The following is a 14330-nucleotide window of genomic DNA, read 5'->3' as shown; positions in this document are numbered from 1 at the left end:
AATTCCATATTATTATAAAAATTACACCAATTTTTTTTAATCTCTTTAGCCATTCAGTTGGTCTTTGGTCCTAACTCTTCTGTGCCTTGAATCTTAGGCTTTTGACCTTTATGAACAAAGATATGCTGCTGTGAAGATCCACCAGCTTAATAAAAGCTGGAGGGATGAGAAGAAGGAAAACTACCACAAGTAAGTATTAATACCTTCTGGTTTTTATCGAATGAAAATACATTTAATAGTCATGGAGAATAAATAGACTCTCTCTTCCCGTAGACACGCCTGCAGAGAATATAGAATACACAAAGAACTGGATCACCCTAGAATAGTTAAACTCTATGATTATTTCTCCTTGGATACAGATACGTAAGTGAATATAAGGATTAGTTTTTAAGAAAAAATCTGTTTGCTTTTGCTCTCCTTATTCTGTAATGATGATATACTCTTCATTTCATCACTGTGATAATAAATTATTGGGTAATGTTTTATGTCTAATTTTTTCTCTTCATTGTAGGTTTTGTACAGTGTTGGAATACTGTGAAGGCAATGACTTGGATTTCTATCTGAAGCAACATAAATTAATGTCAGAGAAGGAAGCTAGGTCTATTGTAATGCAGATTGTAAATGCACTAAGATATCTCAATGAAATCAAACCCCCTATTATACATTATGATCTTAAGCCAGGTAATTGATAAAATTTGTCTAAACTTTTTAAAGTTCTAAAGCCTATAGTTTTTAAAAGTCATATTTATTAATTATCTGAAAACCTTTTTGGTGTAGTTCTGTAAAGTCAGTGGAATACTAGAAGAATTTTAAATGCCCATTGAATCACCATATTTTAAAATTATATTTTAAATTTACATTTTTAACTACGTATGTTAAATATGTATCTGTTTCCCCGATGTCATCTGTGTATCATTAAAAAAAAAACCTTTATATTTTGTTCTTAGGAAACATCCTTCTGGTAGATGGCACAGCATGTGGAGAAATCAAAATCACTGATTTTGGTCTGTCCAAGATCATGGATGATGATAGCTATGGTGTAGATGGAATGGATCTAACTTCTCAAGGGGCAGGCACTTACTGGTAAATGTATAATTTAAAATAGCACAATTGTCTAGATTACTTTTTATGAGAGTTTAATTTTTATTTTCATATATCTTTGAGTTTACTGTGGTAAGAGTTCTAATATGAAGTGTGAGTCAAGAGGGAGATGACTGTTGTCAAGTCTTCTTTTCTCTTCTGGTCTTAACCGTAAATATCAGCAAAGTAAAGGGAGAAGAACTCGGCATTGGCAAGTGACTTCAGTATTTACCAGCCAGGAACTCCTCACATGGAGAATCATGGATTTTCTTCTGTTTGTACAAGTGAGGTTTATCATCGGTTAAAAATACTTAAGTGAAGATAACATCCTGACTATTATAAGCAGTAGCCATAGCATGAAGTCCTCTGTGTAGAGGTTCTGTGGTGACAGTTTTTATTGGAGATGTGGGTTTTGTTGATCATGCATGGGAAAGAAGTTTGGAATATTCTTAGTCTTTGGACTTGGCTCTCAGAAATACCATTTCATAACTTCATACATATAAACTCTAGATAGAACTGTAGGTTCACAGATCTAAGTCTAAAGGAATGTCATTCCCTTCAGAATACCTAGGTGTTGACAAAAATCACTTCAGTGTGAATTTTCAGACTTACTGTCAAATTCACCAAAGTGAAGAATATAGACTATAAAATTTCAAGACAAACTTAGTTTAGCAAAAAGGACTAAGATTGTAATTAGAGAGATAATTGTACTTAACTTTACTGAACAAGATAGAGACTACAAACATAAATGTGACATTGGGGTTTCTGGAACAGTCTTCACACAGCCTAGGCACATAATAACCAGTTCCATAAGATGCTTTGGATCTGTATGAACTTTTCATGAAATAGGGATTAGTCATGTTCATATGTTCTTTTAAAGTCATTTAACTTTAAAACTCTGCTTGTAGCATTTTCTAGGAGTATGAGTAAGATAATCATGGAGTTTTTTCAGCCCATATTTGAAGAAAATCAGAGAGATTCAAAAGAAAGTCAAGTCATTCAAACTAGTAACCCCCTAAAAGGTGGTATCCTCAATCAGTAGTCTTCAGACTTTTAGCAACAAGTCTCTCGTAGAACTCTGGATTCCATGGAAGATAGTCTAAAATAATAGATTTAGACAGTTCTCAATAATAGATCATCCTTCCTCTGCAGAGACTTCCACTATTTGTTTCCCTCGCACTCTGGCTTTGCTAGTGGAAAGCTGGGCAAGGAGATTTTCCTCCGGCTGGAGCATTTCTGTGTAGTAACCTGGAATGCATTTCCCACAGAAACATGTTTTGAAAAATGGTTAGTTTCCTACAGCCACAGTAGCTTTTTTAGCTTTGTATTTGGTAAATTGGGATATTCTGTACAGTCTTTTAGGAGTAGATGTAAACTATTTGTCAGTATCACTGAGAAGAAAATTAGTTTTGTCCCTCATTCCCTCTCAGGTCTCAAATGCAGTCCTTCACTAAATCCTGGTGGTCATTTCTTCCCAAATAGCTTTGGTGTCTTTTCCTATAATTCTCTCCTTGCTTATAGGTTTTTGTCTCAAGAGACAGTGTAGCATAGTGTTTAAGAGCTGTTCTTGTTTCATAAATATACACGAAATACATACTTTTATTCATAAATCTGGCTTTTTACTTGATTTGGGGGGGTAGGAAAGGATTTACATTATAAATGAGTTATTGGTCATCTTTAGTGGTTCTTTTTTTTTTTTTTAGATTTTATTTATTTATTTGAAAGAGAGATCACAAGCAGGCAGAGGCAGGCAGAGAGAGAGGGAAGCAGGCTGTCTGCTGAGCAGAGAGTCTGACATGGACACGGGGCTCGATCCCAGGACCCTGAGATCATGATCTAAGCCGAAGGCAGAGGCTTAACCCATTGAGCCACCCAGGTGCCCCATCTTTGGTGGTTCTATTTCAAGAAGTTTGATTTGTTTTTTCAGAAATCTGTGCATATTTTGCTGAAATTTAAATGATTTTAAGCATAGTATAAAACCAAAAGAAAAGAGATTCCCATTTAGCTGTATAACTTCTCAGGATTTTTTAGTTTATCTAAATTTTAGAGTTGGGAGATACTTGCATCCCTGATGGGTCTTTTTATTTAAATGCTAAGGTGTGACAAATTTATTTTTACTTTCCTTTATATAAAATTATGAACTTACAAATAGCACCTAAAAGTAGAACATAGTATTTTTGAATACTTAATTTATTTCAGATCCTGCTAGTGTTCAGAAACTGCACAGGGAATAATAACTCCTTGAGCTGCTCACAGTTCGGTGTGATTTTTAGTTTAATAACACAATAGAGGTACCATAATATTAGCTGCTTACATGGGGGAAGAAGCAAAACTCAGCCTGGAGGGAACAGAGGCTTATGGAGGTCCAGTTGGTCTTAAGAATAAAAAGGTGCTCACCAAATGAATAAGAGTGGTTAGGGAATGCATTAGAGTTGGTCACATTAAGAAGCATGTGGGGGCGGGGGAGCAGTGTGGGGAACGAAGTGAATTGTCTGCCCAGCCAGTTGCTTCTATAATAGGATGGGTCTGTGTTACAACCAAGAGCAGTGAGGTCTTACCTCGGCAGTGCATGATGATGTACTTTTCTAAACAAAAGAGCCAGCTGGTCAGATATGTGTGTTAGGAAGAGAATTGCCTACAGTTTGAACACAGGTGAAGGGGCTTGGGAGAGCATTTATTATTGCTTACTCAAAGTAGAACACTATAATTTCTACTGATATATGTATATTACATACAGAAATGAAAAATAATTTAGTATATATAATACACATACATAATAGGTGTGTGTTGCATACTTTATCACAAAGTTGTATGGTTTTTTTTTTTTTTTTTTTTTTTTTTTGTGTGTGTTTTTTTTTTTTTTAAAGATTTTATTTATTTATTCGACAGAGAGAGATCACAAGTAGGCAGAGAGGCAGGCAGAGAGAGAGAGGAGGAAGCAGGCTCCCCGCCAAGCAGAGAGCCCGACACGGAGCTCGATCCCAGGACCGGGGGATCACGACCTGAGCCGAAGGCAGAGGCTTTAACCCTCTGAGCCACCCAGGCGCCCCAAAGTTGTATGTTTTGACTCAAGTCAAATGATACAAGGATGTAAATGCTACAAAGTTTTGAATTCATGAAAGTCGTCTGAGATTTTATGTATTTAGTATTCTGAGTGTTCTACAGGTATGTTTAGAAGACTTAAGTTACAGATTGTTAATAGTATCCTTTCCTCTTTTCTCCCCAAAAAAAACTGTAGGTATTTACCTCCCGAGTGTTTTGTAGTTGGAAAAGAACCACCAAAGATTTCCAACAAGGTTGATGTGTGGTCAGTTGGTGTTATTTTCTTTCAGTGTCTTTATGGTAGAAAGGTAAGTTACAGTATACAACATTCTGCTGTGTGGAGTTAAGTTGAATTTTCCCTCTTAAATGTAAAGTTTCATTAACTTGAAGTCAGTGTAGATCCTTCTAAGGAAAGCCAGGACTTTGTTTCTTGCTAAAATTTCCATGGGTCAAACAGATTATTTTAATGTCATAGCAGCTTTCTTGATCTGCTTTTTGTCCCTTTACACACACACACTGCCTTTTTTTTAAGTGAAAGAAGAAACTATCAATAGTGCCATCATTTTCTCCTGTTAGGGATACTCAAGCCAACAAAACACTCCATTCTTTCTACTTGTTCACATTATCTCCTCCACTCCTACCTCACTGCACACACGTACTCAGTTCGGCCTGGGCATAGTGTCCCCTTGTGCTTCCTCAGGGAAACTCTGTCAAACTTAGTCTTAATTCTTCCAAAACCTCTCTTTATTTTGAAGTCAGAGCTGCAAGCTCCTGTAGATACTTTCCAACTCCTTCATCAGTGTGGAGAGAGGGTGAAGGGACTTCTGTGGGAAGTCACTGCAAGTTAGGAACAAATCCAGAGCTGTCAGTGAAGGACAGTACCGTAGTAAAAGTATTTTATTCTTTGGAATTTTCACATATGTTTCCACTACTACTTACTTTTAAAACAGTCATAAAATAAATTTTGATTTTTTTAATATTTTTATTTCATCTTAAATATATCGCAACAGCTTTATTTTCTGTGCCTATTCACCGTGTTTAAGCTATGTTAAGGATCGATTAGATGGGTTTACTCACCTCATCAGTTGTAACTTTGTTTCTGTGAGAATGCATCCCAAGTTCCAGATAACGAAGAAGATTTTTCAGAACACAAATCATTTATATTTTGGGGATTCACTGATAATTACTCTGCTTAAATACTTTGGGAGAAATTTCTAAACTTTTTTTTTTTTTTTAAGCCATTTGGTCACAATCAATCACAACAAGACATTCTTCAAGAAAATACAATATTGAAAGCCACAGAAGTCCAGTTCCCTGTAAAACCAGTTGTAAGCAGTGAAGCAAAGGTATTATATTTATGTAAATAGGTTTTGTAAAGTAAATTTCATTTCATAAATTGTGCTTAAGTACAGTTGACTTTTGAACCACATGGGTTTGAACTGCACAGGTCCATTATTAATGTAGATTTCTTTAACAAACAGTATAGTACTGTAAATGTACTTTTTCTCATGATTTTCTTAACATTTTCCTTTCTCTAGCTTTTTATCGAAAGAATACAGCATATAATACATATAACATACAGAATCTGTATTACTCAACTGTTCGTGTTATCAGTAAGTCTTCTAGTCAACACTAGGCCATTTGTAGTTAAGTTTTTGGGCAGCCAAAAGTTATATTTGGATTTTCAGCTGCACCCCCTAAGTCCCCACATTGTTCAAGGGTCAACTGTACTTTAAGGGATTGCTGTCACAGTAGAATCTGTCCATTCGGTCCTTGGTTTTCGTAGTTTTCACCTTTTAAAGATCCAAATACACTCCCTGATTCTTTAAGCACATCAGTTTGCTTTGAAAATTAGGGAAGAATCACAAGACCTTTATGTTTTACATATCTGCTTATGCTAATACTGAGATACTTAAATATACAAGAAGTAATAAAGTAGTAATAATTGACATCTAGTGATATGTGCCAAGCATTGTGTTGATACTTTATCTTTTAACAGCCTTATGAGGTATAGATTAGTTATCTTCATTATTTCCATTTTATAAGGAAGTCATCTAAGCCATAGCAGAATTACCTTGTCCAGAATCATATGAACTAGTAAATAGCAGAGCTGTGGCCCCAAGTATTCACTTCTGCTAGACCCCAGAATTCACTGTTGACCTTCTGCCCTACAGTAGCTCTCGAGAAAGCCTGACTTCTTCATCCCTTCTGTTTGTAGGAAGCAATCTATGAATCAATGATGAATGGCTTTCTGTAGTTCTAATTCGTCTGTTAGTAACATGGAATAGCATTTGTAATTAATAACAAAATGTTTATGGTGCTTAATGTCTTTCCACTTTCATCCTTGTGGCTTTTCACATTTGTATTTTCACTCCTGCTTTGTTATCTCCATGATCCCTGTTGGAATCGTCTCTTTCTTAAACCCTATGAAATTCCTAAGAAAAATACATGAAGTTCCCATTTTTTTTCCAGGTATGACTGGTCTAGGCCATAAGGATAATTCATAAACAGGCATTATATAGTTTCTGTATTTTTAGAATATAGATAAGCACAGTTAGATATTGCCACTGATTGAGGTCATAGTGACCTTCAGAATTGAAAATGTACTGGTTTTTTGTGAATCGCAAATGGTCTTGTATTTCATTTTGTCTGTTGCATCTTAATTGGCTTTAGCAAGTTATTTGGATGACTTTTAGAAGATAATTCATTATGCTTCAGAATAAGAAGATCACATGTTTTTCATAAGGTAAATATGGCTCCTTAAAAAGAACTTGACAATGCTAGCATCTATATTTTGCCTGCCTTTTCTATCTGCAGCATCGGTGGGAACAGAAACTAAATAAATTAACTGACAGAAAGGACCAGGAATGAGTGTATAGTGCCAAAAAGAAGTCCCAGTTAGCCATCTCTGGTTCTAGCCTTAGGCTCTTCACAGGCACCACAGTCACAGATCTGGGAGGCAGAGGGGCACATTGTTTTTTGTGGGGTTTTGTGTGTGTTGTTTTTTTTCAAACCTTGTCCTGAAATAAGACACCTTTATTAAGTACCTTCACTGACTTGGTAGTGTGGGCATCTTCAGTACATTTACTCCTTAAAGGGTTCCTAACCTCTCTGTCACCAGCTTCTGCCTTTGACATATCAGTCACTCTTCATTTTTTTTATTCCTCCATCTTAAGTTTCAAAGACCGCTCAAAATGATTAAGACCTAAGGATTCAGAAGGATTTTTGATAAATGCTAGTAAGCTAGCCAAGACATAAGGGTAAGAAGAGCTAAGTTTGTTTTTAGAGAAAAAATTACATATAATGAATTTCAAACAAAGAAGGTACAAAATACTTTTTAATGTGATTAAGCTTTGATTTTAAAGTTAGGTATATTAGTTGTAGTTTTCCTGTAATGCTTTTAATTGACAAATGTATGTGGAAGTTAGGAATTTCAAGACAAGCTAAAGTTATTTCTACCATAAATAAAGGAAATGATCAGTTTACCCTTGAAAATGTTGCAAAACTTCGATATAATTAAATGTATATTATATAATATTGAGTGAAAGACACCAGGCAAAAGAGAACATAAGCTGTAATTCCGCTTAAGTAAAGTTCAGAACAACCAAAACTCAACTACAGTAGAAGTCAGGACAGAGATGACCCAGCTAGATTGGGAGCAGAGCCAAAGCCTAGATAGGGGTGGGGCATGAGGAGACTTAGGAGGTTCTCATTCTGGTTGCCAGCTACAGAGTTGCTTTGTGCTGTATACTTAGAATTTGTGTACCATCTTATGTTAGATTTTTTTTTTAATACAACATTTGAAGGACAATATATAAGAACCAATTTGAGAAGGAAAAGGGGTAGTGATTATACAGTATCAACCTAGGAAACAAACCCCAATAGCAGTATCACTTTAGTGTTCCCTTCATCTAAAGAAAGTCTTTATGCTAAAAAGGAAAAAAAAATGGCACCGTACCCTCTAGCCAAAGTAAACGGACAGTAAGATGGAATGAGGATGGAGGGGGGTTTTAGCAGAAAAAAATTCTAGAAGTCTGGAATTATATAAGGAGAAATGGAGCTTTCTTTATTCAACATAATATTTGGAAGTGCTTGCCAGAGCAGTTAGGCAACAAACAGAAATAAAAGGCATCCAAGTTGGAAAGGAAGAAGTAAAAAGGTCACTATTTGCAAATGACAATATATATAGAAACCCACCCCTAAAGACTGTGCCCAAAACTGATAGAACTAAACAATCGATTCAGTAAAGTTTCAGGACACAAAAATCTGTTGCTTTTCTATAAACTAATAAACTATCAGGTTAAGGAAACAGTCCTATTTACAGTTGCATCAAAAAGAATCAGTTTAACCTAGGAATAAATTTAACCAAGGAGGTGAAAGATATGTACTCTGAAAACTAAACAACATTGTGAAATGAGTTGAAGACAATGCAAATAAATGGAAAGATATTCCTTGCTCATGGATTAGAAGAATATTAAAAAGGCTATACTACCCAAAGCAATCTAAAAATTGAATACACTCCCTATCAAAATTCCAGTAGCATTTTTCACAAAAATGGATCATCCAATCCTAAAATTTGTATGAAACCACAAAAGACTCTGAATAGCCACAGCAGTCTTGAAAAAGAAGAACAGAGCCAGAGGCATCAAATTCCTTGATTTTGAACTACATTTCAAAGCTGTAGCAATCAAAACAGTATGATCTTGGCATAAAAACAGACAAATCAGTGGAACAGAATAGAGAGCCGAGAAATAAACCCATGTATAGATGATTGATTTACGCCAAAGAAACCAAGATTATAGAGTTCAAAAAGGACAGTCTCTTCAATAAATGATGTTGGGAAAACTGGACCACTGTCTTAAACTGTACATGAAAATAAATTCAAAATAGATGAAAGTCTTGAATGTAAGATCTAAAGCCAATAAACTCCTGAAAGAAGATGTGGCCATTAATCTCCTTGACATAAGTCTTGGTGAGGATTTGTGGATCTGACATCAAAAGCACAAATAACCAAGTGGGACTGCATCAAATGAAAAACCACCTGCACAGCAAAATACACCATCAAAAAGATGAAAGCGCAACCTGCCAAATGAAAGAAAATGTTTGCAAATTGTAGCTGATAAGGGGTTAATATTTAAAATATATAAACTCCGTAGCAGAAAAACAATCAGGGGGTACCTGGGTGGCTCAATTGGTTAAGTGTCCGACTCTTCATCTCAGCTCAGGTCTTCATCCTCAGGGTCATTAGTTCAAGCCTCACATTTGGCTCCACACTGGGCATGGAGCCTACTTTAAAAAAAAAAAAAAAAAAAAAAAGAAAATCTGATGTAAAAATGAGCAGAGTATCTGAATACATAATTCTCCAAAGGCAGTAGATAGCACAGGTATATGAAAAGGTGCTCATCATCATTAATTAGGGAAATGCTAATCAGAACCATAGTGAGGGGACATCTGGCTGGCTCAGTTGGTAGAGCACACAACTCTAAATCTCAGGGTTGTGAGTTTAAGCCTCATGTTAGATGTGGAGCCTGCTTAAAAAAAAAAAAAGCCACAGTGAGATACCACCTCATACCTGTTAGAATGGCTATTTAAGAAAATAATAATAAAAAGATAAATGTTAGCAAGGTGTGGAGAACAGTGAACCCTTGTGCACTGTTGGTGAGAGTGTAAATTGGTATGGCCACTGTGGAAAATGTGGTGGTTCCTCAAAAAATTAAAAATACAACTACCATATGTTCCAGCAATTCTGCTTCTGGGTATTTATCCAAGAAAAGGAAAACACTAATTGGAAAACACACCTGTACCATCATGTTCATTGCAGCAGTATTTACAATAACCAAGACATGGAAACAGCTAAGTGTCCATCAGTGAATGAATGGCTCAAGAAAATGTGTATATACACAATGGAATGTAACTCAGCTATGAGAAAGAAGGCTGTCTTGCCAGTTGCTAAGTGAGATTAGTCAGCGAAAGATCGATACCATATGATCTCACTTATATATAGAATCTTATTTAAAAAAAAACAAACTCAAATTCATGAATACAAAGAACAAACTAGTGGAGGTAGGGGTTGGGAGATAAGCGAAATGGACAAGCTTCCAGTTATAAAATAAGTCATAGGAATGTAATGTACAGTATGTGACTATAATTAGTAATACTATATATTTGAAAGTTGCTATGAGAATAGATCTTAAAATTTATTGAAAGAAAAATTTTGTAACAATGGTGACAGATATTAACTAGTTTTATTGTGCTGATCATTTTGCAATCTAAATATCGAATTAAGTTGTACACCTAAAACTAACAAAGTTATATGTCAGTTATACTTGAGTTTTTAAAAATAATTACCATGTCATCCAGCAAGTCCAGGGATCAGATATTTATATGCCATTGCTCACAGTAGCATTATTCATAATAGCCAAAAGGTGGAAACAGTGCAGATGTCAATCAGCAGATAAATGGATAAACAAAATGGGGTAGGTACATGAAATGGAGCATTATTCAGCCTTAAAAAGAAACAAAATTCTGATCCATGTAACTGTATGGATGACTCTGAGTGAAATAAGCCATACACAAAAGGACAAATACTGTATGATTCCACTTACAGAATAGTGGTTACCAAGTGCTGGGGGAAGGACAAGTGAATTGTTTAATGGGTACAGAATTTCAACTTTTGTTTTGGATATTGGATAAGTTTTAGATGATGAAAATGATCTGGCATTGGATAATCTTGATGTTTCACAACAACTTGTTTACAAGAAGTAAAATGCTAATTTTTACTCTTGGAATAAAATTCTTTAAAAATGAGATGGCACTTTTCCTTAATGCACATTAAGTGATAGCAGTAAGAATTTTAATAATTAATAATTTTAAACTATGAACTAAGAGCTGTGAGATATAATAAGATATACTTAATATATAATGAGACATACTTATTATCTTAAATGTGTTCATCCTTCTCATAGGAGTCAGTTGACTGATGTTGAGAAGGGGCAAAAATTTTAATTTCTGAACCTTTCTTTTTTTAAGGCCTTTATAAGACGCTGTCTGGCCTACCGAAAAGAAGATCGGTTTGATGTGCACCAACTGGCAAATGACCCATACCTTCTCCCGCATATGAGAAGATCGAATTCTTCAGGAAACTTACACATGGCTGGGCTTACAGCATCCCCCACACCCCCTTCCTCAAGCATCATCACTTACTGATTTTCCTCCAAAATTGGCATGATCTCTTTGAATTGCTTCCAGATACACACTTGAGTTTGAAAGCATTTGATTGTTTTCTGTTGGTATTTTTTTTTTCACGCAGGACATGGTTGAGAACTATTTGTGAACTGAAGCTCTTCATGGCATCATTTGTATGAGAGTGGATCATGGACAATGAATAAAATGTACACTTTTGACTATAACCTTGAGCAGTGAAGGATGACTGCCTGTTGCACAGAAACAGGAATACCATGTTAAGAAAAACTGTTTGGGGGAACACTGTAAATAACGTTTATAATACTTAAATACATTTGGTTGTTACTAGAGAGTTCTAATATGAAGGGTAGTTTTTCATTATTTAAAAACACATAGAAAAAATATTTCTAACACAAGAACTATAGTGCCTGGATACATTCTTCAGCATTCAGCAGTTAATCTGCTGAAACCAAAGTAAGAACTGAATGACAGTGACATTTGTGTTTTATAGTAGAATGTGAGAGTTAGAATCATTAGACATAGTTAGACTTTGTCATTTGCCTATCTTGGCTTTTACCAAGTTGTACCTCAAAACCATGTGTCCATTTTTGTTTTATTGGTTTTTTTTTTTCCACTAGTCATTAACAGGAGAGCTGTTACTCCTACACACTTTACACCTTTGACAAAATGAGCTGCTTGTTTTAAAATCAGTTGAATTCACTAAATATCTCTGATGTTTTCAACATGTTTGAATTAAGATATTTTCCCTTTGTTACCAGGCCTTGTTCATAAACAAGTGACAGTATGTAACCAAATGCAGATCAGACCAGTTCTATGCAGGATAATGATAAATTCCCTTCTAGCTCTATTGTAAATTGTTGTACAGATGTTGTATTTCAATTACCAGGTTTCAGCAGCTTATTCTTGTACAAATGTTTAAAAATATGGCTTTTCTAATTGGATATTGTATTTTTTTTAAGTCTTCTTGAAGGCGCTTTAATTGCTGCTAAATGATGTTGCTTCTTTGCTAAAAAAATCTAATGACCTCCTTAAAGGTGCAAGTTGACTGTACATCATAGAGAGATATTAAAGGCTGGCATTCATTAACAATCAAGGCATGTAAAAATGACCCATCTTGGACATATAGGGTTCATTAAGTCACATTCTTGGGTTCTAGGGCTATGGAGCACATAGATAACTAGATTTATGAATTGTTCATGTTTATCCTACATTTCTAGAAGGTTCTTATCAGAAAGGTGAGATGATGGTCCCATAAATAAGTTTCTTGTGGTTTGTACAGATTTGTTAAAATGTGAACATTTCTAACTGCGTTGTATGGTAGAAACCATTATTTTTCAGGATGTTATATTTTACTCCTGTAAGAATTATTTGTCACATTCACAATACTGATACTACATGTAAGTTGTCCATGTTGCCGAAAAAGGAGGTGATAACCACAGATTCTCCTTAATATTATACAGTTAAACTGTGGCTCTTATTTCTCATGTTGCAAGCCATTTTGTTTCATTGTACATACAGACACATTGTCTCTTTAAGATGCTGCTGAAATTGTAGAGAATGTAGCCAAAACAGTAATAAAAATGACAATTAAAATTTAAGGACTATGAAAATTACCTTTCAAGGGAGCTTTGAAGATTTAGGATATTGACTGACTTGTCTCCTCAAGAATCTACTTCATAAATTCTTTAAGTATACTTCAGGACAGGTATCAAGTGCTTCACGCTGTGAAAGTGAACCTAATAGTCATTATCAAGGCTAATCCTGGGTAAGTAACACAGCACTGTGAGGAGTGGCCTCAGGGCTGTACCTACTCATCTCTAGATTACAACAAATCCTATTTTTCAAAAATACAGATACAATAATCAAATGTTAGCATTAATTGGGTGTTTTAGGTGCTGCCTACAAATTTTTCAGTTTTGTTGTTTGCGTTTTCATCTTTCCATATAATTAAGTAGTGTGTTCCTATAGTAATTGTCACAAAGTCCTGAATTAAAATGCTTGGTTTTTAAAATTTCAGCGAGATACCAAGTGGACACGTACATCTAACACTAGGTGGAATAAGTGGTGTAAATCATTGTGTTCCCATACTCTTTCAGGTGCATGAAAAGGACTGCTAGTGTGGAAATGCAGGAAAACAAGCCACAGCATGAAACTACCTCCCTAGTTCAACTTACACACCTACGTATGTTTTTCCCAACAAATGCTATATAGTTTGGGTCACTAACCCAACAGGTACAAGATGGCTAACTGAGCCAAACTAAACCATTTACTGTTTCCTTTACATGGGAAATTGGGATCCATTGCTGAATAATTTCAGTCACTGGCTAGCTTTGGCTCTAATATATTTTAAAGCTTACATTGGTTTTGGTCTCCTGAATTCTGTCCTCAGAATTAAAGCAGATCATCTTTCCCTAAGACATGAGCCAAGGATCTCCCTTTAGGAATCAGCACTGATGCAGGTAAAATACACAGTTTTTCATATAATTTAGACATCTTTGATATAAATTAGCTGTAGTGTATGCATGTTGAGAGGAAGTACAGAAATCACCCTAATTTTTAAGTCGGGAGTTGAGTAGATTTTGGGGGTTTTTTTTTTGTTTTTCAAAAGTAGAGTTGGGTTTATTTCCTTACTGATCACCATCCCCCTCTGCTAACAAAACTCTTTCAGTTTAAATGGTCCATAAAATGTGAACCCATATTCTACAAATACCTTATTACATGAAGCCAAAATGATGGGAGAGTTTCAGCGAAACATTTAAAGAGTATATTCATTTTGCTGTTCATTAACTTAATACAATGTTGACTGACATCAGATGTGATTAGCTATGTTTTAGTGCTAATGTAGACAGCAGTTCTTTTAGCTTAAGAATTTAATTACATTGCTATTTGAAACGTGAAAACCTTAGCCTTATACCTCGATACCGACAGGTCTTTCTGCAGTCCCACTTTAAATTTTGACATGTTATCTGATCGTTAAGTACAACTGAACTTAAATGTTCTGAAGG

The 14330-nt window shown here is 35.2% G+C and overlaps 1 protein-coding gene across 4 annotated transcripts in view; it reads left to right on the top strand.

Moving 5' to 3' along the window:
* Positions 1-12923, top strand: part of LOC111147873 (tousled like kinase 1) — a 190830-nt gene extending 177907 nt beyond the window's left edge. For 2 of the 4 annotated variants that reach the window (XM_022504172.1, XM_022504313.1), the window contains exons 15-21: positions 98-189; positions 274-363; positions 512-681; positions 948-1083; positions 4319-4430; positions 5361-5468; positions 11152-12923. In XM_022504172.1, coding sequence (XP_022359880.1) covers positions 98-189; positions 274-363; positions 512-681; positions 948-1083; positions 4319-4430; positions 5361-5468; positions 11152-11328 — 885 coding nt within the window. In that variant the 3' untranslated portion in view covers positions 11329-12923. Of the gene's footprint in view, positions 1-97; positions 190-273; positions 364-511; positions 682-947; positions 1084-4318; positions 4431-5360; positions 5469-6795; positions 6869-11151 lie in introns of all 4 variants that reach the window. The other 2 variants (XM_022504388.1, XM_022504231.1) reach the window with 2 other exon arrangements.
* The last annotated feature ends 1407 nt before the right edge of the window (positions 12924-14330 follow it).

Source organism: Enhydra lutris, unplaced genomic scaffold, assembly GCF_002288905.1.
Source record: "Enhydra lutris kenyoni isolate GAN:26980312 unplaced genomic scaffold, ASM228890v2 scaffoldscaffold1, whole genome shotgun sequence".
NCBI lineage: Eukaryota > Metazoa > Chordata > Mammalia > Carnivora > Mustelidae > Enhydra > Enhydra lutris.
This window is presented reverse-complemented; position numbering and strand designations above follow the sequence as displayed.